Below are 27,862 nucleotides of genomic sequence, written 5' to 3' on the forward strand. Positions count from 1 at the left end.
TTTATAATGATTGCGTAAGTAGGAAAAAAAGTAATAAATAACCAACAGGTTAAGTGTTGAGTCTGTTGACCACAATAAAAATAAAATAAAATAACAGGAATCCCCCATTTTCATCTTTTTGATATGCCAAGCACGAAAATTCGAGTCTCGTTATGTGTTTTTCAGCGGTGGAAGTAGTTGATATGAAGTGGCGTGTGGATAGAGAGAAAACCTTCGCTACTTAAGCTATAGATACGAAAATTTTAAGGTACTCTCATCGCATCATTAATTGGTGTGACGGATCAATTAAAGTTGGAGAGAAAGCCAAGTTAATTGTATGAGAAAGGGAATTTTTTTTTAATCCATATCTCATTTTTTAAGTGAAAATCCTACATATAATCGATGCACTGAAAATGCATTCCTATAAATATATTTATATTAAAAGGAAAAAAATTTGGAATTAAAAAAGTATGAGTTAAAATAAAAAGAAAACTTTCCTTTTTATTAAGAGAATACCCCCTTATATTAAAGTAATTTCCGTGTATAGAGGTGAAGACCTAATAGCATTAAAAAAAAAAGCCCCCGTGTGAGGGTGTGAGTAGCGATCGTGTGGGTTATCCCTTTTGATAGTTTTGATGCTGACACACCTAAATATACTTTCTTATCGAAATATTTAATATGCTTCAGGATCACTTAATGATTTGGTGTTCTATCTTGCAACACTAATTTTTTCTTTCTCATTTTACCTCTGCTATTTTTTTTCTTTTTCAATTTTACCCTTCTATTTATACTAAGGGACCAACTAAAAAATGGTGATCCTGGACCACAATAAATTATCTCCTTTCTTACAAAGCTGCCTTTTGACAAGTGCCACGCGCGCCAGCCATTTTGGTCTTATGCCCAAAATCGTCAATCACTGTATCGGTTCTCATCTATTCCTTCCCATGCTTACCCTAATTGGATTCCGATGATACTTGTTGGGAAATCATTTTCTTATGTAATAGGAGATAGTTTTCTCATGTTGTGAGACATCGAAATTCGTGCTATCTTTTTAGTTTTTCTTCTTTTTTAGTAAGTGGTGGGCCCCACCACTTATTGTGTCTATGACATGAGAGATGATATCTCATGTGACATGAGAAAAGAGAAGCCCATACTTGTTTCTCTTTTATCTAAGAGCCCCAGTTGTCAATATTTTGAATAAATAGGATAAAGTCACCCGACTATTTCATGTTCAATCACAATCATAATCATTTTTCCTTTGTTTTTCAACTCTCTTTTGAGCCCTTTTGATAAGCCCGAATTGCATTGCATTCAATGACATCTTATCCCAATCCTCAATTTATTTTATCAACTATGTATGATATTCATAATGTGAATTTATCTGCACCATTTTAACACTATTTAACGCATACGTTTTGATGAAATTTTGTTCAAATCTTTATGTTTATTATTTACTTTTTTTACATAACCTTATTACACATAAAGATATTGAAATTGACTAGTTTGATTGGCCTGGCACCATAAACCATAACTACCATTTTGACTTTACTATCATTTGTAACTGTGAAAGTATTTACATATGCTCTGTTTAAGTCAACAATGTATAAATACATTTACGCCACAAACTTACAAAAATGTATTTACAAACACACCCCAACAAAAAGAACGTATCAGATTTAGATTGTTTTAATTGGTTAAGTTAGGATTTCATTAAAGTACAGATAGAGAAATAACAATTCTTAATAACGTAGTTTTTCAGGTAATAAATATAATCATAAATAGATTGTCATTTATTACTTATGGTACATTAATAAATTTGCTTAACACAAATGCGTATACTATCTCTATGCTTTCCTTGGACAATATCTTAAATTGTCGTCAATCTCAGCAAAAAGAAGATGACCAATTGAGAGACCCACACTAGAGGGGGGGAACAATGACGAGAAAATATATACATCTTATTTTTTCATTTTTTTTTAAAAAAGAAAAAGTATCGAAAACGGTAACTGTCTTTTTTTAGAGCTTTCTAGCCTCCTTTTTGGCTTTTGAAGACTCTCTCTCTCTCTCTCTCCCTTCATCCATTATTTTCTTTTCAACTTTTTTCTCTTTGCTGTCCAGAAAATCGTCCCTACCTCTTTCTCACTCCTCATATATAGAAATAAATAATATATTGTATTAATAATAAAAATAATAATTGTTATTAAATTTATCTCTATGTATGGTCATGTGGGGTTGGTTATTTGGAGTATGTGAGATCTACTTCGCTGGAGTGAATAGAACAGATAGAGGGAGTGGCAGATGAAGAAAAGAGAAACAGAGAAGGTAAAGATTTCGGAACCCTAACTGTACCGAGATGAAACCCTTATCATCATCGTCCTTGAAATTCGTGCGAATGTTCCTTTTTTCTTCGCCTCCATCAGATCCATGCCAACCGAAATTTTCATTTCCTCTGTTTTCTGTCACTTGAGCTTTTACACTGTAGGATTAGGGTTCCTTTGTTTTCATTTAATTTTTGTTTTAGCTGATTTTTTTTTCTTTATCGGAAGCTGTTAAATTTGTTGCTTTTATTTTCAGGATTGTTAAAGGTGGTATATTATATGCTTTTTTTTTTTTAAGGGACGGGGTAGAATTTTCGTATAGATTTAGTTGCGCCCTTTTTGTAACCACTTGCTTGGGTCAAACTCAAAACGCATTGATGTTCGTCTTTTATTTCCGTTTTTTAGCTTTAAGTGTAATCTGATCGCGTTAGCAATGAGTTCTTCAATGATGAAAGTATGAATCTCTTTTCTTGTTCTGTTTTGGTTATGGTACTAATGTTGCTATATTGATCAATTTGATGCAGGATTGTAGAAGTCCGAGGAGGAAGTGAGTGTATTTGTCAGGGAATAACTTCGTTGGATTACAATTGAAAAACGCCATAGCTCTTTGTGAAGTTTGGCATAAATTGGATTGATTTTCAGTCATGTTGAGGAGGTGAATGGAATCTTTTGTAGGGGTTTTATAGAAAGATTCTGTGATGGTATTCAGGTTGACGCGATTGAGAACATCGGATTTATATCCGATGATCATAGTTGATGGTTGGTTGTTCTAGACTGGCTGCTGGCATACACGGATATGCTATTTGTTAAATTTCTTACAAGTTTCAAGTCCTTTTATCAGCTGGCTAATTATAGTTTATATTTGAAGCTGCTAATTTATCTACGATTAACATGTAATAGATGTAATCTTTTGATAGGAAAATAGTTGAGTTGCAGTAATAAAATTGTCTATGGGTCATTGAGAGTTTTAGCTACTTCAAAGTGCTTGTATGAGTATCATATTTTCCGGGTAGCCTTATTGTTGGTGGTATGGTGTTGAAGAGTAAAATGGAAGCAGAGATATTGAGTACTAACCGCCTGCCTGGCTTTCTTCAGCGGTCACTTACTGCTGTTGTACCTATGCTTTTGATATCAATAGGATATGTTGACCCTGGAAAGTGGGTAGCAACTGTTGAAGGTGGTGCCCGGTTTGGGTTTGATCTGATGGCCTTCACGCTCATTTTCAATTTTGCTGCTATCTTCTGCCAGTGCATATCTGCAAGGATTGGTGTTGTCACAGGAAGAGATCTTGCTCAGGTATTTTGTTTTCTACTTTAGGGATTTATACAATTATACTACTGTCAATTGTTATATTTGGAAATATTCTGCACTCTGAACTGCTTTTTATCCACCCCAACCCCCGTCTCCCAAAAAGAAGTTCTATTTGATTTTCGAACAGTTTATTAGTTTTGTTTTGTGTTTTTTTGTATGGCACCTTGCCGTTTACCCCAGTCAAACAAGTAGTTGAACATTGGGAAAGTAAAAGATGGAAGGCTGTTGAGAAGAAGTTACTTATCAAGAAGAAATGAACCCAGAAAAAGTTACTTTTTTTTGTGTTTCCTCTACTTTTTCTTTTAGCTTCCACTTTCTGTAAAAAATAAACCTGGAGATGCATAGTATTTTTCTTACCCTGTTGACAATAGTCCAATTGTGGCGGTTGTGAGCTAGTTGAATGATGTTCTCTTTAATCTGTTTGTTGAATTGATTACTTAGTTTGTAGTTGGTTTCCGTTTTTCTTGTATTTCTGCCTCAAATGCAGATACAGGCTCACACATGCTGCTTACATGAGCAAACTCAGATAAAACTTCTTGCTTATACTTAATTAGTGTGTTTTGCTTATAGACTAACTTCACTCACTTTCTCCATAGATTTGCAGTGATGAGTATGATACATGGACATGCATACTCCTTGGCATTCAAGCAGAACTTTCAGTGATTATGCTAGACCTTAACATGGTAATACTTTACACGTGATTAACCTTAAAAATATGACCGGCTCTTCGGCAATGAATTTAATTTATGCATGTTCATCTGTTATATTCATTACCAAACTTGTTTTGACATGAAGCCATGGTTTTACCTGTTTTGCAAGATCTTGGGCATGGCACAAGGATTAAATCTTATTTTTGGATGGGACTTGTTCACTTGTGTCTTTTTAACTGCTACTGGTGCCATTTTTCATGTACTTCTTGCTGTTCTCCTTGTAAGTATCATTTTTCGCTAATTCATCAACATCTGTTGATCAACGCTTTACTTATCATATTGCCTTTATCTAGGACATTGAGAAGGCAAAAATCCTAGGCCATTTTGTGGCAGGTTTTGTATTACTTTCTTTTATACTTGGAGTACTACTCATCAATCAACCGGAAATTCCGTTTTCCATGAATGGAATGCTAACGAAGTTGAGTGGGGAGAGTGCATTTGTGCTAATGAGTCTTCTAGGAGCAACTCTTGTGCCTCACAACTTTTACCTTCATTCCTCTATTGTACAGGTATTATTTCCTCTCATTCTCAATTTTCTTCTTTGCTTATGTTGTGAAATGTCTGTATCCATGGCATGCTGCCAAGAAAATATCTTTTATGTGCTTGTGTGTATATATTTGCACCTCATGTTTTGCTTGCTAGTATATGAAATGTCTGCCTCTTGCAATATGGTGGTAAACTTGCATGCACAGTTGCCTTGCCACTGGAGGTTTATTATCTTTATTAAATCTTATTTGGACAAGGAGTCAAGGACTTTGTGCAGTCCTGGCCATTGATATCCTCTTTTTTCTAGAAAACTAAACTTTTTAATCATTCATTATTCTGACTTGATTTTGTATGCCTGCGTTAAAAACCTGTTTTTTTTTTTTACTTCATCTCACTACTGTAATGTTATCACGTCATTGCTTTATATAATGAAGTCATGAATATTATATAGTCAATTTTTGAACATTTGCTAATTTGAACTGTCCAAACCAAAACTTGCTTTGAGTTCTCTTGCCTCAAAAGCTACACAACTAAATTGTGGTGTCCTTTTGGTTGTCTCATCTCATGTATGGTTTCACTAATTGCATATTTTGTCCTAAGATCCTGCAGTTTGAAGTTATTCTTGCAAGTGCCGTTATGAAGGAAAATAAGGGCAATTATACTAGTTCTTTGAATAGTAATTTGATGTTATGTGCTTGGAAGTTGGCTCATTGACTGGCATGAAGCAGTAATTGTTTTAAAATGGGATTTCATACAAAACATAAAATTAGCATTCTTTAATACTAGATATTGTTGTTGGGGGGAAATGTAACACTTACTAATAGGCTAATGATTGTTTTGGATTGTGTACCCATTCTCTAATTCTAGACAGGCAGGCCCAATTCTATCAGATGGCACATTAACTGATAGTTCCTCTATGATAATATGGTTATGTTAACAAATGCTTCATTCAACCTATGTTACTTTTATAAGAGCCTGTACATTTACAGCGGGTTTTCAGTAGATATTTTTATATAACATTTTAATCCATATTTATCAATTATCTTAGTATAAGGATGTTCATTAGTAACGTTGTAGATGAGAAAGGTATAAAATGAACTTATTACATGGTAATGGTACCCTTAAAATGGGAAGAAAAAGGTGTGTTACAAATTCTCAAGGCGAAAGTCCTTAATATATGTTGTTTATGCATACAATATTTAGTTGTTGTTCTCCAGCAGGTTTCTTATAAGTTGGAAGCAATATGCTAATCTCCTGATCAAAGTAGAGCTTCTTAATGTTATTTATGAGTTTAGGTGTCTGATCCGTTTACTTCTCATACACGCTTTTCTTCGTCTGTGCTCCTAGGAGAAAAAAGATTGCTCATCATGTTCTATGTCATATTGGTTGCAGTTTTGAGTTTTGTCAATCTGAAATTTCATTTTCTTTTTGCAGTGGCATCGGGGACCAACAAGCATTTCTAAGGATGCGATGTGTCATAACCATTTTTTGGCCATCTTTTGTGTCTTCAGTGGTCTTTATTTGGTAAACAATATGCTGATGACTGCCTCAGTAAATGAGTTCTATAGTACGGGTCCAATTTTGCTTACTTTTTCAGATGCATTATCACCAATGGTACAGGTCTCCTTTTCTTCCATAATTGATTTATGTCAGAATATTGACTTACTGCATCATGTCTGTTATACACATTCTAAAAATAAGCTTCTTGTTGTAGGTGTTGCGTAGCCCATTAGCTCTGCTTGGTTTTCTGCTTATTTTGTTTCTTGCAAATCAAACCACAGCATTAACTTGGAATTTAGGGGGAGAAGTAGTAGTGCGTGGTTTCTTAAAATTGGATATTCCAGGTTGGCTTCATTATGCTACAATTAGAGTGATTGCTGTTCTGCCTGCCCTTTATTGTGTCTGGAGTTTAGGAGCTGAAGGGATGTATCAGCTACTCATATTCACCCAGGTTTTGGTAGCTCTGCAACTTCCATCTTCTGTGATCCCCCTTTTTCGAGTCGCTACATCTAGGTCAATAATGGGTGTACACAAGATCTCCCAGTTTGTGGAACTTTTGGCATTGATCATATTTATTGGGATGCTTGGCTTGAACATTTTCTTTGTGGTAGAAATGATATTTGGGAATAGTGATTGGGTGGGTGATTTGAGATGGAATGTGGGGAATGGTGTGTCGGTCTCATATTTAGTTCTTCTTACTGCTGCTTTTGCATCATTATGTTTGATGCTTTGGTTGGCTACCACACCTTTAAGATCTGCCAGTGTCCAACTAGATGCTCAGGCGTGGAACTGGGATATGCCAGGGACTGTTCCAAATCCGCCAGTTGTTGGTGAGGAATCATATTTAAATGAAACAAGGTGTCATGAAGATGCGTCTGTTCAGGTGAAGGATCCAACGCCAGCTCGACCAATGATCTTGGAGTACTCAGATGTATCACTTGCAAGTTTTAATCCTGATCTACCTGAAACTATAATGGAACCTGATGATTCCCATGTGACTGATGTTAGGGAGAGTCATTCTATTACCTCCTTTCCTAGTTCCCCTAAATCTCATGCTAATGAATCAGCTTCCACATCAGAGTCAGAGGTTGTATCAACTGTAGTTAATGAGATTTCTGATTCTAGATTGGGAGATGCCAAAACTATAAAAATTGGAACAAGTGCCCCAGTTGAGAAGACTGTAGAAGTTGAAGGAGATTCAAATACTGAAAGGGACGATGATGAAGGAGACTCGTGGGAAACTGAAGAATCATCTAGAGTGGTCTTGGCAAGTACCCCACCTTCAACATCAGATGGCCCTGCGTCATTCAGGAGTCTTAGTGGTAAAAGCGATGAAGGTGGCATTGGAAGTCTTTCGAGAATAGCAGGCTTAGGGCGTGCGGCAAGGCGTCAGCTAGCTGTTGTTCTTGATGAATTCTGGGGGCAACTTTATGATTTCCATGGGCAAGCAATCCCAGAAGCAAAGGCTAAGAAAATTGATGTTTTACTGGGACTGGGAGTAGATTCAAGACCCACCAGTTCCTTGCAGAAAGTGGACTCTTTAATGAATTCTGGTCCATATGACTCTTCCAGGCAGCCCCGGATGCAAAGTAATCCAGAGTCTTCATATGGTCTTCAAAGGAGTTCTTCCTCAATGCGGGCAAATCCCATCCAGTTTTTAGATGCATATGTACAGAACTCCAGCCGCAACCTCCTTGATTCTGGTGAGAGGCGCTGTTCCAGTGTGCGCAGTCTGCATTCATCTGAGGCTTTGGATTATCAGCCAGCTACCGTACATGGTTATCAGACTGCATCCTATATTAGCCGGGTTGGTAAAGACAGAAATTCCGATAACTTAAATCGTCCAATGGAATTATCATCACTGAAATCCCCTTCCATAAGTAATACCAATTACAGGGATTCACTCGCATTTGCTTTGGGGAAAAAGTTGCATAATGGTTCAGGTTTAAGCCAGCCCCCAGGGTTCCAAAACACAGCTGTCTCTAGAAATCCCCAATTGCAATCTGGGAGGTCCTATTATGATTTTTGTTCTTCTGGACCTGCAGATAATACAGTCAGTTCAGTTAATACTAAGAAGTACCACAGCTTGCCTGACATTTCAGGATACTCAATCCCCCACAGGGCTGGTTATGTGTCTGATAAGAATGCTCCATGGGAAGGTTCTGCTGGATATAGATATTTTGCTAGTAGGACAGGTTATGAACCATCATTATGTTCAAATTCTGGATCAAGAACAGGAGCTCATTTGGCCTTTGATGAACTCTCTCCATCAGAAGTTTACAGAGGCGGACTCTCTTCACAGTCGAGTTCTGGTTTTGATACTGGATCCCTCTGGTCTAGACAGCCTTTTGAGCAGTTTGGTGTAGCTGATAAAATTCATAATGTTACACGGGAAGGTGTTGTAAGTAGGCCTAATACAATTGTTCAAGAAACTAATACATTTCAGGATATAGAGCGGAAACTTCTTCAGTCTGTTAGACTTTGCATTGTGAAGCTCTTAAAATTGGAGGGCTCTGATTGGTTGTTTAGACAAAATGATGGAACTGATGAGGATCTGATTGATCGTGTAGCTGCAAGGGAGAAATTTGTTTATGAAATTGAAACTAGGGAGATGAATCAGGTCGTTCATATGGGTGAATCTCATTATTTTTCTTCTGATAGGAAATCTAATTCTCCAATGAAGAATAATGACACAAATTCCCCTAGTTATTTGGTGTCCTCGGTTCCTAACTGTGGGGAGGGATGTATATGGAGATCAGACTTAATAATAAGCTTCGGGGTGTGGTGTATCCACCGTATTCTTGATCTCTCACTTATGGAAAGCCGGCCAGAGCTTTGGGGGAAATACACCTATGTGCTCAATCGCCTACAGGTAAATTATCTTTAAGAGTTTGCTATCTTTTCTTAAGTAATCAGATGTCTATATTTCAGCTGTTCTCTTCATTTACATTTATGTCTCAAAAAAAGAAAACATATATTTTTTTATGCATTCATCACTTGGATAAATTGCTCCAACGTGTTTATACATTCATCACACATTAATGTAGAACCTGCCCATTAGCAGACAATATAATATGGCTGTTCGTTGCATGCTCTTCTAACTATCTACCAGATACAGCATTGTCATTTCTGTCTTATCTTCTCTTGTACATAGTTTTGTCCAATACAGTTCACTGACCTTTTTTATTTTTATTATTTTTATTATTTTTTGTTTTGCTTTATGAGCAGGGCATCATTGATCCAGCCTTTTTTAAGCCTCGTAGTCCCTTGGCCGCATGCTTTTGCCTTGAAGTTCCCATGACTCATCAGCAAAAGTCAAGCCCCCATCTTTCAAATGGGATGCTACCCCCAACTGCAAAACCAGCCCGGGGAAAATGCACAACTGCATCAACGTTGCTTGACCTGATCAAGGATGTGGAGATTGCGATCTCTAGCAGGAAAGGACGCACAGGAACTGCAGCAGGTGATGTTGCTTTCCCAAGGGGGAAGGAAAATTTAGCCTCTGTTCTCAAACGGTACAAGCGTAGGTTATCCAACAAGCCCGTTGGCACCCAGGAAGTGACTGGTTCACGCAAGATCCCCACGTCAGCACCATACAACTTGTAGCATTTTGCATTAACAAAATCAGTGTTGCTTGGGCTGTTTTACAATTTACATATTGTGAAGCAGCTCATGCTCTATCTAGGTCAATGAGTGCTGTGTCTCCGTCACTCCGTGTATCAAAATCTTTTCAGTAGAATTTATCCTTGTATGTTACATACACATAGGGCAAGAATTACTATATGCAATTGCGGCAAAATCAAAGTTGAAAAATGTTTAGATCGAAAATTAGTTCCACTTATTTGTTACTTATCCAGCTAGTGGATATGGAAGGCATGGAAACGAAAATTTTGACGCAAAATTTTTCATTATATATTATATATATATATATATATATATATATATAAATTAAATTGCACAGCTAAAAGAATAATAAGTCTTATATCAAATTTTAACCATTGATTTTCGTGTATTTGATGGTTATGATTTATTGGATTATATTAATTAAATAATTATTAATTCTAAAAAAATTACAATTATTAAATAACAGAAATTAATGGCTAAGATTTGATACAAGATTTATTATTCTTACATTGGTGTAAGATAATCTTGCCTCATATATATATATATAGAGAGATGATTATATTTTCAAATTTTTTGCTTACAAATTTTTACAAACTAGTCTATGTACTTTCGAAAGTACACTAGATTATACTATGTACTTCCGAAACTCGAGAATTTGAAGTATATATTGTAATTTATAAATGGATCCTTCATATATATATATATATATATATATATATATATATATATATATATAGGAAAAAGTATTTCTACAGCAACTTTAAATAAGCTTATTTACAGCTGCCATTTTTAATTATATTCTCACGGGAGAATATAGTTAAAAATGACAGCTGTAGATAAGCTTATCTAAAGTTGCTATAGAAATGTTTACCCCATATATATATATATATATATATATATATATATATATATATAGTAAAATCATTTCTGCAGCCGCTTTACATATAGCTATGACAAGTGTATGGTTATGATTTCCCACATTTAATGCTTTCATCTTTTGTGTAGTTATGATTTTCCGCATTTAATACTTTCACAAATATATATGACAACTATTTGATTGTTGCACGTACAATAGCTGCAGAAATGTAAAGCCCATATATATATATATATCACTAAATTTTGTTGGATTGAAAGTTTTCTGGACATAGATTAAAGTTTTGTCCAAGTCCAAAACCTTTTTTATATTTTATTTAAAATTGGCACAACCTAACTATTTCTAAATTTGGTATGTGTAATAGTTATGATAATACTATGTAATTAAATGGTTTAAGTGATAAAATTCACTATCTACATAAAGTAATTCAAAGAAGGGAAATATGATATTCATGTTGTAAGAGATAAAATTATTTTATGCACATACTTTTCTCTCTTTTTTCTCTTTAATGGCTATCATTCACTTTTTATGTGTAGTATGAAATAAAATTGTCTCATCCAATATTAGAAATATATTACCTTTCAAAGAATGTTTTTTATTAAGGGTTTTACTTCTCTCATATTATAGGAGAGAAATTATTTTATGTTGTGAGATAAATTATGTGGGGTTCACTAATTTTTAAAAAAAGAAAAAAAAAGTGAAGCACATCTTTTTATGTGAGTGTAACATGAGAGATTAATCTTATGTAACATAAGAATATAATTTTCCTTTTATTAATAAGTAAATATGGTTTTAAGAGTAAAACTTTTCAACGATGTTAGTGGATGATACGACGATGGTGGTTTTTGTTGTTTAATGTTGGCAAGCGTGAATGTTGCCAAATGGCTCAAGCTTTGTTACTGATGACACTCGAGGGAAGGGACAAATTATGCGATAATGATTATAGCTTAATTTAAATATGTCTCACTTTGATCATCATACACGATGATTCAGTTACAAGCTCTGCGTGTGTATTATTCTGGTAAGTTGTTTTCCTCCAACTCTACTGGTGAGTTCAGGAACACGACAGTACTGAATATATTTTCAAAGGCCCGGCAGGCACACCTCTTAGAAAAAGACATAATGCTGTATTGAAATCCCACCTCACCTATATTTAATTTTCAATACTTCTGGTCGATTGAGTCTTTTTTTAAAACAAAAATAACATCAAACGTTTTAAAACAGGGAGGGAGATTGGGTTTACGCGTTTCCGAGTGTCCAATCAAGGTGGCGACACGTGTAATACGTTTCACTTAGAAACGGGGTTGCCAGCTCATATCATATGTATTTCCGAGAGCTATGATCGCGTAATCAGATCGCATCTTCTCAATTCCCTCTCCAGATTTTGTGTTGCAGACGGTGCTTCCTTCACTATTATAATCACTAACAGGTACGCAATTAACTATCTCTTAATTCAATTTCCCTTCTTCCAATTCATCAAGATTTCAATTTACCAATTTATCTCTGTTTTGTAATTGGATTCGTTCAACTCAAACAATATGTGTTAATCGCCAATAAACCATAATCATATTTCAATTCCTTAATTCTTAAATTCTTAACTTATTCGGAGCCAGTCAAACAATCTTGTTTCTCTTCATTAATTTTTTTAGTTTGAATTTTTTTTTTAGAAATATCAATATTATATGGTATTATGAATATGTATGTAATCTATATCTGATTTGTTGTGAGTTTTGAGTTCTGATTCTGAGGAATGAATATGCGATGGCGTAGGTGTAAATAAAGGAATGGGTTTCGTGGTGGTGATATCGTTGCCATTAATATTGTTCATATTGATATTGGCTTTGGCATGTTACCTGTTCGGTAGGTCCAAGGCTCGACAACAATCAAGTGCATACCCACAGCAATATGGACCACCTGTTCCTCCACCGAATGTCCAACCCAAATAACCACACACCCTAGAAATTTTATCCCATTTGTTGCAACGAACTCCTGTGCACTTTAGAGTTTGAAAATATGCTGTGTAATTATAATAATCAATATAGTTGGTAAGAAAACTAATACGATGGAATATTTCTATTCATGACCTAATATTGAATAAAATGTTAAAGCATTGAAATTTATTTCCCCCTTAATGGGTATGTTAGGTGATTGATGCTTTGAAAAAAATTGGATCTGTTGTGGTAGGTGCTTATGAACACCTTCATCAGTCAGTCATCGTGAACTTGTGGATGGGTCAAAGGTGCCTATGAATAATATAATAAGAATCTGAAAGGCGTGCCACTCCTAAACCAAAGCGACCATTATGGCTGGATTAGATTCACAAGTTATTTATTCATCTTTTTTTTTTTTTTTTCCAATTTGATTCTGATCTCAATGGGCGTCTCTTTTATTTGCAATATTAAGTTTAACTTAGTCCGATGATAATTTTATTGCAGCTGCTGCTAAAGTGGATTGTAAAATGCGCTAACCAATCAAGTCCACTATTTATTTATTTTAGCGTAGTTATGTACCCACGTATCACTTTAAATCTTGCGCAATTTTTATGATTTGATTATAATCAGTTTTTTTTAAACATTTAGATTATGATTTTGTCACGTATCAAAAAATGTGAGCTCTATTTTTTTAATTTCTTTATTGATTTATCAATTAAATTTTTTGTCGAGCCGGATAGGACAACAAGGGCAAAAAAAATTTTCTACTAAATTTTTAACATAACTGCACAATCAGAATTCGAATTTGAAATTACTGATTAAGTTATAATAATTTTATGATTTTTTTCTTGCAACTCTTACTGAATTTGAGCTAATTTAGGAGTAAGTGAGGGTTTATGGAGGACTCCGACGGTCACTCCCTTTCAAAATTTATATAATTATTAGTTGTGAGCAATATTTTTGGGTTCGAAACAAGCACCATCAAAGGTCAACATGACCCCATATATCTCATCATGGGCCTTCCCTTGTGAGTTGTGACTAAGGTTCAATCTAATCTCTTCAAGTTATGTGTAGATAAAATTATTAATGATTCTCCTATGAGATACAATTATTTTTTGCAACTCCGAAACGATATTATTTTGGGGTATGGGAAAAATTCAGGGTATTCTAATAAAATTAAATAATACAAAAGGAAAGTTAAATTACTAAAATATCATGTATTTTAATCGTTGATTTTCGTTAATATGACGGTTATAATTTATTGTGAAATAATAATCAATTAATAAGTGTGATCGAATAAAATATAATTGCTAGATTGGCGAAAATTGATGGTTAAGATTTAATATCAAACTTTTTAGTTTGACACCTGTAACGCCCGACCGCTTCAAGAATTAACGACTATCCCCACATATTAACACGAGACTTTTCAGTGTGTTTTTTCCTCACTCGCACACTTCCCGAGAAAACTTCCTAGGAGGTCACCCATCACATAATTGTTCCAAGTCAAGCACGTTTAACTATGGAGTTCTTCCGTTCCGGGCTACCGAAAAGCAGATGCATCTTATTAGTATAGGTAGTACCAATTAATTCTTATAAGTTATCCCAAGCTGTGTAGTCTCATTCTTGCACAGTCTTTAGAATTCCTCTTTTTCGGGTGTTGATTCGATTCATTCATGCATATATCCCCCGCTAGAAGCCTGTTAGAAGCCGCTCCTTGTACGTGCCTCTTTGCAGCGGCGATCACTCCCCGCCCTCGTCAGCGCTCGGGATGTTACAACACCGATGTCAAGGAATGTTTTCCTTATATATATATATGGGTTTTTCGGATGTATAATGACTGTATACAAGGTTTGGTGCAATACAAAATTTATAATTATGTATTTTCGGGAATATATAGTTCTAATGTTAAGGTTTTTCTTTTTTTTCTCTCTTTAAAATTATAACTATGTAGTCCCGGGCAATATTGTTAAGATCGAGATCTTACTTAAGATCGGAAGGGAGTAAAAAAATCGTAAATCGTAATATCGACACGGATCGTAAGATCGTTACTGTGCATATACAATATTAAAATTACATAAATGATTAAATATTTATCATATAATGACATTATATTAAGATTTTTTATTTAAACCAAAAAATTATTAAACTTTTTTTTCTTTAAACCAAAAAATAATTTATCACATAATCCTTAATTGATAATTTCTTGTTTTACTGGTTAAGCAAAAATAATAATAATATTCTTCCATTTATACAATTTTATTACTTTTAATATACTATTATTATGTAGTTAAACTTAAATCAATTTCTTTTTAATTATATGTTGCGTACACTGTCATTCTTTATTCCATGAGATGGACAAACTTGTCCATCGCATGACAACTTGCACATTAATTATAAATTAGGATATAATAGTAAAATGGTATTAGGTGTGTATGAGGTTCTAACTTGCAAATAAAGTACAAATTAGGCTGCAACTCACACGTGTGAGGCGTGATTACCAATTTGTCTTTTTATCATCACCGTTCACCACTGCCAGAAGCGCACATGCAAGAGAAGAAGAGATGAAAGTGTCACCTTTTGATCCACCTCCCACCTCCGCGGTGGCCAAACCCGCCGCGGAATCAGCCACACCACCAAGGTTCAGGAATCTCGCCCTTGATCTCAAACTACTTGAGGTAGTAATCATCCTCGGTCAATCTCATCTCCTACATCTTCTTCTTCTGGTACTTATGGTTTAGCATATTGAAAGCTTCAATGGCTTCCGGAGTAAGCAAAGGAACCTCTTCACCTTCGTTGAGACTCTTGTGCACGAAATCTACCTCTGTCGAGAGGATTTCTTCCCATGGAGCCCAGCCATTGATCCAGTTGCGCATTCGGGCTTCGTCTTCGGTCTTTTTTTTTTAATCGCTGAAATGGTGGAATCGTCCGATTCCACCGATCTTACGTGTTTGAACGTCGATTCGAAACGATCTGAGAAGAAAACAATCCCAGTTGCGATCCAACTCATTTGATTGAAAAAAATCGTAAGATCGCACGTTGTTACGATTTTGAACGCGATCTTAACAACCATGGTCCCGGGAATACATAGTTTTAATGTTAAAGTTATTTTTTTCTCTTTACGTCCCCCGACAATGTCTAAAAAGTTGTGATATTACATGTGTTACATATGAATATTTAATATTATAACATATAATACTGTATTATGGGGTTTTTGACCACTGCATCCCTTAATTAATAATTAATTATCAAATTGACCTTGTTTATAAATTATTGCAAAAATTTAACCTTTTCAACAATCATAACACCAATTTGTCCATGTTTGACCGTTGACCATTAAGATACCCGGGTACCTCCCTACCCGGGTATATTTCGCGAAATAAATCTGATTTACACGTGTTGAATATTTACTCGGGTAAGTAAGGGGATACTTGGGTATGCAATTATTTACCTGGATAGGGATGAGGATACCCGAGTACACCAGTACAGTGGATCAAATATGGTTTGAGAAAGGAAATTGCACTTACTATAACTGATAACAAATGAAATTGGTTTCAAGGTATAATTCAAGGTAAACCTTATGGGCAAGGTCATCTAAGGTTCTAAGACATGTAGCCATTGAAGATTTGGGGTCACAATGGGGAAAGGAAAGCCTTCCAAAATTCCTCTGAAAGCAATCACTTAGATGACAAGCTAGTCTAGACCTTTTGTCATCAGCAGCCAATGTCTCAGAACACCCAGCAAAAAGATGTTGATAAGCGAGTTGCCAACATGTGTTTGAGCCAACCATTTTCTTTTTTGCATTCTCTACTAACTTTATCCCCATTTGGTTGTTGAAGCCCTCAATGGAGAATTCAGCACTAGAACCTCTAAAAGTACCCTCATTGGCATAAGATCTATCACTAGAAGGTGTCTCTTTAGATGATGAAAACCAACCGCATGATGACTCGCATCTTATTGTGAGAGAGAGCAAAATAAAAACAAGAAGATGACTCCCATTACCCATTTGAGGATTTTATCAGAGTTTTGTGTTGGAGTTCCACAAGTGTTGATTAAACCTGCATCGAACACACCATAAATTAATCAACTTATGCCACCAGAAACTATTACTTCATTTGCAAGCATGCTAACAATTTAGAAAGTTCGATAGGAGATTATGTTCTGCGCATTCACCTTTCTTTTCAAAAACAAAAGTCCAAACACAGAGTTAATTTACATGTACAAATCTAGTAAAGGTTGATTTTAGATGAGACAAGAATGAATAAATTCCGATTTTCTTTAGAACCTTTGGTTGGATGTCTCAAACCTAAAGAATCCATAGGGAGAACAAACAAACAAAGTCTCTACCCAGGTACCCCTTTGTGGGTTTTCCAAATGGGGGTTGTTGGGTTTTTTAAAAACCCTATTTGCGACATTTATCCGGGTATCCCCCTCTCTACTCGCGTAAATAATTCAAGAATTTTTTCAGATTACGAACAATACTCAGGTATCCCCTTGACTACCCGGGTAGGGTAAAATTTTCAAATTATACCCGGGTATCTCCCTGTCTACCCGGGTATTTTACGTAAACAGGGACATATGGGTGATATGTTTTGATTGAAGGGCGAATTAATAATTAATTATTATATTAAGACTACAGTGGTCAAAAAGCCTTGTATTATGTAATAGTCAAACAATAAAAAGTAATCTCTATGGAAACGTTAATATGAAGTTAGATTTTTATCAATTTAAGAATTAAGGAAACACAAACAAAAAGCCTGATAAATTTCAGACATAGATATATCGACAGAGAAAAGAATGAGAAGTTCCAAAAGAAATATCACAAGGAAACAAATTGAAGATTTTATTTTTTATTTTGAAACTGTGAATGTTTTCATTCATTTTGTAAAGGGTTATTATATATTTTAAAAATGATAATTATATCTATCTTAGACCGGCCAAATGACCTTCCCCAACTAGCCTCTAGATAATTGTCCGAGAAGGCCTCAAGCACTTAGCATGCAAAGCTTTATAACTTTGGTATCTTTTTTTTTTATCGTTTGTAGAAGCAAAATGTTCAAATTAACTCAATATTTAATCGTGGTATGAACTTGGATGAAAGAAGTTATAAGTGGAATAACTAGAGGTGGCAAAATAACTCATGAGTCGCGGTCAACCAGCAACTCGACACGCCAAAATGTGTGTCATGTCGACCTGAAAGATCAAACGGGTCGTGTACGAGTTTGAGATTTTGACACGATATTACTTGTGTCACAGGTTGGCCCGCGTGTCTACTCATATTGGAGATATTTTTAGTAAGTAATATTATAAAATCATATTCTTGTCGTGTCATGTCAACCCATGTTGTGTCGTGTCAATTCATGGGAATGCGTGTCAATTTTAATTTTTTTTTTGGCATTTTTTTCTAAAAAAATTAAATTCTTAAATTTTTGGTGTCGTGTCGACTCGCGACCTACAGTGGGTCATGTTCGGGTTCAAGTTTTTGATTCGTCAACGAAAACATGTCATATACAGATTGAGCGTTTCGTATTCGTGTTATGTCGAGTAAACCTGAACTGTATTAAATGCAATTGCCATTCGCATGGCCAAAATAAGAAATGCCATTGGCCTAACTTTTTAAGGTTCTACATATAATATAATTGTTTAGAGACTTTTTTAATTTTTAAATTACTTTTGAAGTTGAGTTATTTTATTTTTTTAGTTTTATAAATGTGCGTATACTATTTTTAATATATATATATATATATATATATATATATATATATATATATATATGAGATATGATCCTTTGATACCAGTGTCAAATTTTAAAATTTGACAACAAATCCTAACCGTTGATTTCTGTCAATCAACGGTTATTATTTATTAAGAGTTAATAATTAATTAACAATATATAAATTAATTCTATATTTTATAAGAATAAATTTTTTTTCTCTCATTTCGTTTTATTGATTCAAGTATTACAAAATTAAAGTCGTTAGATATACAAGTGAGATGGACAATCAAAATTGAAAATATAACTCACATTTGTATAAAATGATTTAACTCACTCATATATATATATATATATGAGGAATGTTATATTTATAAATTTTTTATTTACAAACTATACTAAGTATGATCGGTTATACTTAGTGTAATTTGTAAAAAAAGTTTGTAAACATAACATTTCCCTATATATATATATGAGGAATGTTATTTTTATAAACTTTTTGTTTACAAACTCTTACAAATTATATTAAGTATGACCAGTTATACTTATTGTAATTTATAAAAAAAATTTGTAAACGGATCACTTCCATATATATAATAAAGCAGCCTTCATTTTTCACTGGACTCGTCTTTAGAAATTTTAATTTTTATACAACCAAGTAATAATAAATTTATTTTTCTTTAATTAAAAATTTTAAATTCAAATTTTAAAAATGAAAAAATGATTTTGGAAGAACTACTGTTCCAAATTAAATATAACAACGTTCATACGGAATTAAACGAATTTGGGACTTGGATAAAAGAAAATGAAAAAAAGAAGATTTTTATAATTCCGCCATCATCATATAAAAAATAATTACTAAATTATAAATATATGGGCAATCATCTTATATTAATGTTAGTACCTAATTTTAATCTGATTTCACTTGCATTTAATTATTCATGTGACTATTAAATTAGAGCAATTAAATAAAAGTAAATCAGCAATTAAGATTGAATGAAAATTTACACGGGTATAAATTAATTATTTCCCAATATATGACTTAAACCATATATTTTGATAATTAAGTGTAAACCATGCTTTTATTGGATATTTCCCTTATTTTCCATGTATTCTTTATTAACTCATGATGACGAACATCATAGCAAGTACAGCACTATGTTTAGCAAAATCCAACAACCACAACTTGGAGGGTGATTCAGCAAAAAACCACTATATGTGCAAATTGCTCTCGTGTTTGGAATGTTTAAAAATTAAAAATATTTTGATTTAAAGATTAAATTTTATGAGAATTATTACAAAAAATTGAATATTACGTGTTTTTCTCATTGAAAATAGAATTAAAATGGTTAATAAGGGTTGATTATAAAAAAAATGGTTAATAAGGGTGAAATGGTTAATTTATATAACTAAATTTAAAATAAAATAAAATATTACTAAATCCTATTAAATTTGGTGAAACTTAAAAAACAAGAGGGAGTCTTGCTTTTGGGTCAACAAAGTTCAGCGCGTTTCTTTCGCAGAATATACAAAATAAACACAATAGATAGCATAGTATCTACTCCAAGTCACTCGCGCAAACTTTCTTATTTTAGGTAACTTTAGGTTTTTGTGGAATAAGAGGGAGTCAAAGTTGAGCTTTATAGAAAGCTGTGGACGGAAAATATTGGCCAGTGGATAATGGATAAACAAGATTTATAGTAAGACTAAGAAGTATCATCATTCATCAGGGGAATAAATGGTCAATTTAAAATTTAAAAAATAAATGTTTTTTATTTTATCTCTCAAATTATTATTTTCTCCTTTTTATCGTAAAACATTTTCAGGATACTTATCATAAATTGTTTTTGTTTAATTTAATTACTTAAAAAAATTTAAATCATGAAACAATTACAGGCTTTACGTGAAAGGGAAGAATTTACCAAAAAAGAGAGAGGGAAGAAACCAAGGCTTTGTGCGATGGGGGACTTGTTTTAAGATTGGAATTATTTTACATTTATGTAATTAAAATTATGTAAAATAATGAAAGAATAATCTAAATAAATAATATCATAGCTTTAGATAAAAAAAAATTATTCAATATATATATATATATATATATATATATATATATATATTATGATCAGATACTAAATCGATGTTTTTGTTGTAAATAATAAATTGATGTTGGAATTGACTAAAAGTTTATTATAATTTATAACGAGTTGAGTTAGATATTTCTCAACTTTCACGTGTAACTGCTTTTCCATTAAAACTGTTACTCGTAAGGAATTTCATTAAGTGACTTATTTTTTTTTTAGTAAATATTAATTAAGTGACTTATTGACCATGACTTATTGTGCAATTGCTTGAATAGTTCGTCGGAGACTTATATTCAAGATCGTTTTCCATTCTCATAAGAGATCTTCAATATATTATATATTACATCTATGTAATCATATTCAAGAGTCGATCGAGACACATGCACGTAAAAACTTAGCAACCAATATTTTGAAAATCTATGCAGCAGCTTCTCATTCTTTTAAGTATTAGACTAAGGAAAAAATGTTTGTCTTTTAAAATGATATAATTTATATAATTTTACTCTCACAAAGAGTGAGACCCACACCTTTTTTTTTTGTCCACTCTCTTTTCTCTTTTATTTATCTCTTTCTCTCACTTAAAATAACACAACTTTACATCCTTTTAAATGGCATACGCTTTTTCCTTAAGCGAAGAATAACAGTCATATAATATCATATCTTAACTCAAGAACTTCAAACATTACATTTTCTTACTTGATCCATTTTTTAAGAAACTTCGCCTACTCTCATTTTTATTCTTAAATTAACGGTTGAAGTTTTTTTTTTTAAATACGGTTGAAGCTCTTGGCACGCTGATATCTAATTTATTAATTAATTAACTCCGATTATTTATATATGATTCGTTACGAAAAAAATATCATGATATTGATGAACTTTTAATTAATTTCATAACATTAATTAGCTGCGGATATTTCATTGCATTGAGTGAAGAATACGACCTTTACGAGCATATATAATCAGTATTAATTGCATTTGCACGTGGTATAGGTGGCAACTGGCAACTACCTCGAAAATCAACTGTGTCGTAGGCTAAGCGGAACATGGAATCTCACTTGCTACAGAGTACAGAGTCGTTTATTTCCTTGCATAATTATAAAATTGGTGTTTCTATCTTGTTATATTATTGAATTGGTGGTCAGCGTTCAAAGCGGGTGGCTGATACTTAAAATGGCAAGCCACACCACACCAGGCCAAAGCAGCGTGTACGTACCCGCTGCTCCGACAGCTCCGTCCGTGATTAACACTGCTTTTCGATATTCACACCCTTTATTCTTAATTTCACACTCCTTTTTTTTTCCAAAACAAGCTTCACGTTTGGGCTTTTATTTACTCATTTTGTCATGACACATAACCCATAATTTCGAGGATTCTTCTTAAAAAAGAGAGTAGATATATATATCACTTGATTTTAAAACATGCATGTCACATGATATGATCTTTATGTGACATTAGTTATTTTTATTTTATTTTATTTTTTAAAAAAATATAGTTGGTGTAATATCATAAAGTGAAATACCATAAATTTAAACTAGCATAAAATGTAAAAATTATTTAAACTGGAAAAAATAACCATTATATAAGGATATGCATTTTTTATCAGTTGACATTTTGGAGCTAGTCCTACACCTAAAAGCAAAATCTGCACCGTTTTTATAAAAACAAAACAAGAAGATTGTTAATTATTTTTTAAAAAAAAAACTAGTTATTTTAACTGTGTATTGCAGTAACTGTTTAAATTGAATATTTGTAATTATGATTTTTTTATTTAATAGATAAATATCTAATCTATGTTTGAATTAATTTATTCTGCTTTAATAAAAATTATAGTTAAAATATTTCAAAAACAATTGTTTAGTTAAGTGTGTTATACATATACTTATGATCTCATAAAATATAATAAAGACAATCAATTTAAAAATTCAACAATTATATGATGATATTCTTTTATTACAATATTTAGATGCACTTTCTAACTTTATATATATTATTTGAACAAAAATGAAATTATAATTTTTAACATGTTATTTAATTTGTTATGACTTTAAAAAATATTTATAGTTGTCACTTTTTATCTTCTTTATTTTATAAAAAAATTTTAACTAAATTTTAATTATATTTTGATATTTTTTATTTAAAGGCATATTGTTCAAACCAACTTTTAATTTATATGTTATTTTATATGTATTTGTAAAAAAAAAAAATATCTTATGCGAATATTATTAGTTTAAAGCAAAATAAAAAAGTATTATTCTAAAATGTACATAAATTAAAAAAATATAATATTATTAAGGTGTTTTGATACTTTCACATTATTTTATATAAAATATGATTAACGTAATTAAAAAAAAAGAAAAGTATTTGTCATTTTAAATGATTTAAAGTTATGTCATTTTAAGAGAGATAGACACAACATAATATTTTTATTTAAAAATTAAATTAAAAAAACACTCACTTTCTTTCTCATGATTTTCATTTCTTGTGTCTATCTCTCTCCTAAAATGACAAACATCAAACCCAAAAAAATTTACATTGTGTTTTAAGTGATCAAATTAATTAAATGAATTATTAATAAATTTATAACTAAACTGTAAGAAATTAGTAGTTAATTTAATGTAATGTTGAGTTAATAATATACATATGTTGATCAGTAATACGATCCATCGACTATTCAATCTGTCCAGAGCAAAGAGCTTGTCTGCTATTGTGGTATATACCTATAAAATGATTGGATATAATATACTTAAAATAAGAAATTAATAACTATCCATACCGTTGTTTAATGCTTGACTTTATGGATACATGTTCACATAGATAAATATTTACTTTTAAAATAATATTATAATTTAATGTCTAAAAAATATACTCGTCATTAATTTGATCTTTCTTAAATTCCATATTCTTCCAACTAAATAATAAAAATAAATTACGTGTAAATTAGACTTCAAGAAGAGAATAAAATATAATGAATTTAAAATTTTAAAAATTAAATTGATAAACTTAATTTTGAAGAGATTAAATTGATAGATAGTTATTCATTCTATTATTTATCACCCACCAAAGAGTTAAGATTAGGGGAGAAGTAGAAATATTTGAAACATTTTATTTCGGTGTTATCACATGTTTAGACCGGATACTACTATTGTTTGATATAAATAGTGAATAAAAAAACAACCTGTTGAATAAGTATACGTGATTAAATTTTGTTTGGTGTGCCTGCCAAGTAGAAGTTGAAAGATGAGTGAGTGACAAATGACAATGATAGAGTTAAAAAAGCAAGTGGACTTAAAATTTTAAATAGATAAGCATGAGGGAGGCTTGTAGTTAAATCACGTTGGGGCTTCATCCTTCCACTTTCTCACCAACTACCTCTTTTTTGTTTGGTCAATTCCGCGACACAGCACCCAGCTACCAGGGAACTCCAATACGGCGTTCCTAGAATTCCACGTTGCATGATCGTAGCCGCTCGATGAAGAGTAATAATCACACGGCCCTAATTAATTTTCAACCAACCCCCTTGTGCTCCTTGTGGCCCGCTGCCAGCCCACCTACCAAACACCAAAGCTTAACTTTAGAATAATTAAATAATAATTCTAAGTTTCCAAACACAAAATTCTATATAAATACGCCTAATAGCTCTTCCTTCACCTCTCAGGAAATCCACAATTCCCCAAAGATTTCCTTTTCTTTTTTATAATCTCTCTCTCTCAAAACTTGAGCGCCATTTTACTTTGCATTTTTCTTATATTTCCTACATACATATATATTAGCACAGGGATATTATATATTATTAATATTGTAATAGTTGTTTTTGTTATTATTAAGATGGAACAAACCACCGTGACCAATGGCAACCACCAAAGCCAAAATGGTTCATTTTGCTTGACTAGCTCTATTGCTACTAAAGGCAGCGACCCACTTAACTGGGGTTTGGCTGCTGAGTCACTCAAGGGGAGCCACCTCGATGAGGTGAAGCGAATGGTGGCGGAGTATCGGAAGCCGGTGGTCCGGCTAGGCGGCGAGACACTCACGATCTCCCAGGTGGCTGCTATCGCCGCCCACGACCACGGCGTGAGGGTGGAGCTTTCGGAATCGGCGAGGGCTGGCGTTAAGGCCAGCAGTGACTGGGTTATGGATAGCATGAACAACGGCACTGACAGCTATGGCGTCACCACAGGGTTCGGTGCCACCTCACACCGCCGAACCAAACAAGGTGGTGCTTTGCAGAAAGAGCTCATCAGGTAAAGCAACTCAACACAATACGAGACATATTTACGTACATGCCTTCCCATCTTTTCATGTGTCGGATGCTGCTGGGTTACCTAAATTAACTAATTCATATATGATTACCACCTAATCATGGTTTACAGAACTTTAAATATATTAATCATTCATTTATTTTATTAATTGATAAAATATATTAATTTATATTATAGCATATTAAGATATTTTATAAAAGGAATTTTTTAATAATTAAAATATTAAAAAAATCAACACACAAAGTATTGGTTTCTTTAAATAAGTGATATACTTAAATTAACACGTACTTGATATAAATTTATATACATTGTCAGTAAATAAGAAGTGTTATATCATTCTTATTTTTTCTAAAATAAAAATTGTTCTTTCTTATAATTCAGTAATAAAACATTTTTTTGTTTTGACACAAGAGTATCGAATTTTTTACATTAGTAAAGATAATAACATGTTAGGTTTTCCAGAGGAAGGGTACTGAGTGGACTGAGTCAACAAGTTAGTGGGTTGAACTTTACGAGGGCTTGGTGACTGGTCACTTCCGTCATATACCATGCTAACTACTAAATATGTTAGGTCATTTTCTAATTTTGTTTTATTATATTTCAAGTTTGACTGCTCTTAGAAATTCCTTACCTACCTAATACCGAAAACAGAATAGCAATTATTACACAAGTATTTATTTAATTTTTTAGAATTTAAAAAGTATAACTTTTTAAATAGTTATTACGACGGTGAATTTTTTTTATACAATAATAATATATAATTCAGTGATAATTTAAATTTTTTAATGTTTACAATATGAAAAAATTAAATCCTTTTTACACCACAAAGTTTATTTAAGATACAAAATTTTATGTTTTTATTTATGAACACCTCGTTTACTCTTCCGATTTATCATAATTCATTTCTATTTTAGTGTTTTAAAATAATTATTATAAACATATGCAACTTGCTTTCTCCAAGATAAATTTAGTTTATGATTAACATTTAAAACGAAAAATTCCTAATTCTTGTTCATATTCTTTCAGGTTTTTGAACGCTGGAATATTTGGCAACGGAACAGAGTCATGCCACACACTGCCACACTCTGCAACTAAAGCAGCCATGCTAGTGAGAATAAACACACTTCTCCAAGGGTACTCAGGCATTAGATTTGAAATCTTAGAAGCCATCACCAAGTTCCTCAACAACAACGTTACCCCATGTTTACCACTTCGTGGTACAATCACAGCTTCTGGAGATTTAGTTCCTCTTTCTTACATAGCTGGTTTGCTAACTGGCCGACCTAACTCCAAAGCTGTTGGACCCTCTGGAGAGGTACTTAATGCCAAGGAAGCTTTCCAATTGGCTGGCATCAATTCTGAGTTCTTTGAATTACAGCCCAAGGAAGGTCTTGCTCTTGTTAATGGCACCGCCGTTGGTTCTGGCTTAGCTTCTGTGGTTCTCTTTGAGGCAAACATTCTCGCTGTCTTGTCTGAAGTTCTTTCTGCTATTTTTGCCGAAGTGATGAATGGCAAACCTGAATTCACTGACCATTTGACTCACAAGCTAAAGCACCACCCTGGTCAAATTGAAGCTGCTGCTATTATGGAGCACATTTTGGATGGAAGTTCCTACATGAAAGCTGCTAAGAAGTTGCATGAGATGGATCCTTTGCAAAAGCCAAAACAAGATCGATATGCCCTTAGAACTTCCCCACAATGGCTTGGTCCTCTTATTGAAGTGATTCGTTTCTCAACCAAGTCAATTGAGAGAGAGATTAACTCTGTGAATGACAACCCTTTGATTGATGTTTCCAGGAATAAGGCCTTGCATGGTGGTAACTTCCAAGGAACCCCTATTGGAGTCTCCATGGACAACACTCGTTTGGCTCTTGCATCAATTGGCAAACTCATGTTTGCTCAATTCTCTGAGCTTGTCAATGATTTTTACAACAATGGGTTGCCTTCAAATCTCTCTGCTGGTAGAAATCCCAGCTTGGATTATGGTTTCAAGGGAGCTGAAATTGCCATGGCTTCTTATTGCTCTGAACTCCAATATCTTGCAAATCCAGTAACAAGCCATGTCCAAAGTGCTGAGCAGCACAACCAAGACGTTAACTCTTTGGGTTTGATTTCGTCTAGAAAAACAAACGAAGCTATTGACATTCTCAAGCTCATGTCTTCCACGTTCTTGATTGCACTTTGCCAAGCAATTGACTTGAGGCATTTGGAGGAGAATTTGAAAAACTCGGTCAAGAACACTGTGAGCCAAGTTTCCAAGAGGACTCTCACCACCGGTGTCAATGGAGAACTTCATCCTTCAAGATTTTGTGAAAAGGATTTGCTGAAGGTGGTTGATAGGGAGGATGTATTTACATATATTGATGACACCTGCAGTGCTACATACCCACTGTTGCAAAAGCTCAGGCAAGTGCTTGTGGATCATGCATTAGTAAATGCTGAAAACGAGAGTAACTTGAACACGTCAATCTTTCAAAAGATTACAACTTTTGAGGAAGAGTTGAAGAATCTGTTGCCAAAGGAGGTTGAAAGTGCAAGGGCTGCATATGAGAGTGGGAATCCAGCAATTCCAAACAAGATCAATGAATGCAGATCATACCCACTATACAAGTTTGTGAGAGAGGAGTTGGGGGCTGCGTTGCTAACTGGAGAAAAGGTAATTTCACCAGGTGAGGAGTGTGACAAACTGTTCACAGCAATATGCCAGGGTAAAATCATTGATCCACTTCTGGAATGCCTTGGGGAGTGGAACGGTGCTCCTCTTCCAATTTGTTAATTTTACCACTTTCTCTTGAAAATGTTTTCTTTGTATTTATGCAAGTGCTGCGATAATCATTTGATTTGCCAAGCTTTAGCAAATTAATATGGTGAGCTTGTAATTTAATATTGTAATAGAATTTCAGTTGTTTGTCATTTCCATCATATAATACATGCCCTATTTGTAAAAAAAAAAATTAAAAATTCTTGAAATTCCTTCCCGATTTCCGAGTAAGTAGGCGATAGTAAAATTGATTATTCTACTACCCAAATGCTAGTTTTTTTTACAATAAACATGATATATTAATACGCTTTTCAAAAA

At 33.3% G+C, this 27,862-nt stretch overlaps 2 protein-coding genes across 6 annotated transcripts; both read left to right on the forward strand.

The window, feature by feature from the left end:
• The first annotated feature begins 2,134 nt into the window (after nucleotides 1–2,134).
• On the forward strand, nucleotides 2,135–10,159 carry LOC133291472 (ethylene-insensitive protein 2.2-like). 4 transcript variants are annotated; one of them, XM_061489726.1, is made up of 8 exons: nucleotides 2,135–2,301; nucleotides 2,822–3,593; nucleotides 4,205–4,291; nucleotides 4,428–4,538; nucleotides 4,612–4,827; nucleotides 6,239–6,424; nucleotides 6,519–9,176; nucleotides 9,533–10,159. In XM_061489726.1, the coding sequence occupies exons 2-8, from the start codon at nucleotides 3,327–3,329 to the stop codon at nucleotides 9,908–9,910; spliced, it is 3,903 nt and encodes a 1,300-aa protein (XP_061345710.1). In that variant the 5' UTR covers nucleotides 2,135–2,301; nucleotides 2,822–3,326; the 3' UTR covers nucleotides 9,911–10,159. The 4 variants fall into 4 exon arrangements, with proteins under 4 accessions (XP_061345710.1, XP_061345711.1, XP_061345713.1 ...); XM_061489727.1 differs by lacking the exon at nucleotides 2,135–2,301 and having other exon boundaries at nucleotides 3,570–3,593; nucleotides 4,213–4,291; nucleotides 9,533–10,157; XM_061489729.1 differs by lacking the exons at nucleotides 2,135–2,301; nucleotides 2,822–3,593; nucleotides 4,205–4,291 and having other exon boundaries at nucleotides 4,652–4,827; nucleotides 9,533–10,156.
• Nucleotides 10,160–17,814: 7,655 nt separating this feature from the next.
• LOC133291469 (phenylalanine ammonia-lyase 1) lies at nucleotides 17,815–27,713 on the forward strand. Of its 2 annotated transcripts, XM_061489724.1 has the most exons (3): nucleotides 17,815–17,840; nucleotides 24,436–24,765; nucleotides 25,810–27,713. In XM_061489724.1, the coding sequence occupies exons 1-3, from the start codon at nucleotides 17,815–17,817 to the stop codon at nucleotides 27,557–27,559; spliced, it is 2,106 nt and encodes a 701-aa protein (XP_061345708.1). In that variant the 3' UTR covers nucleotides 27,560–27,713. The 2 variants fall into 2 exon arrangements, with proteins under 2 accessions (XP_061345708.1, XP_061345707.1); XM_061489723.1 differs by lacking the exon at nucleotides 17,815–17,840 and having other exon boundaries at nucleotides 24,220–24,765.
• The last annotated feature ends 149 nt before the right edge of the window (nucleotides 27,714–27,862 follow it).

This window comes from Gastrolobium bilobum, unplaced genomic scaffold (genome assembly GCF_033153095.1).
Source record: "Gastrolobium bilobum isolate Gb01-03AN ecotype WA unplaced genomic scaffold, APGP_CSIRO_Gbil_v1 utg3161, whole genome shotgun sequence".
Taxonomy (NCBI): domain Eukaryota; kingdom Viridiplantae; phylum Streptophyta; class Magnoliopsida; order Fabales; family Fabaceae; genus Gastrolobium; species Gastrolobium bilobum.

What these genes read in the sequence shown, in the direction of transcription:
- LOC133291472 (XM_061489726.1), top strand. Translation starts at nt 3,327, where the DNA reads ATGGTGTTGAAGAGTAAAATGGAAGCAGAGATATTGAGTACTAACCGC. An exon ending in CAGGAAGAGATCTTGCTCAG is followed by an intron (nt 3,594 to 4,204) that starts GTATTTTGTTTT and finishes CTTTCTCCATAG; the next exon opens with ATTTGCAGTGATGAGTATGA. An exon ending in CATTATCACCAATGGTACAG is followed by an intron (nt 6,425 to 6,518) that starts GTCTCCTTTTCT and finishes TTCTTGTTGTAG; the next exon opens with GTGTTGCGTAGCCCATTAGC.
- LOC133291469 (XM_061489723.1), top strand. Translation starts at nt 24,350, where the DNA reads ATGGAACAAACCACCGTGACCAATGGCAACCACCAAAGCCAAAATGGT. An exon ending in TTGCAGAAAGAGCTCATCAG is followed by an intron (nt 24,766 to 25,809) that starts GTAAAGCAACTC and finishes ATATTCTTTCAG; the next exon opens with GTTTTTGAACGCTGGAATAT.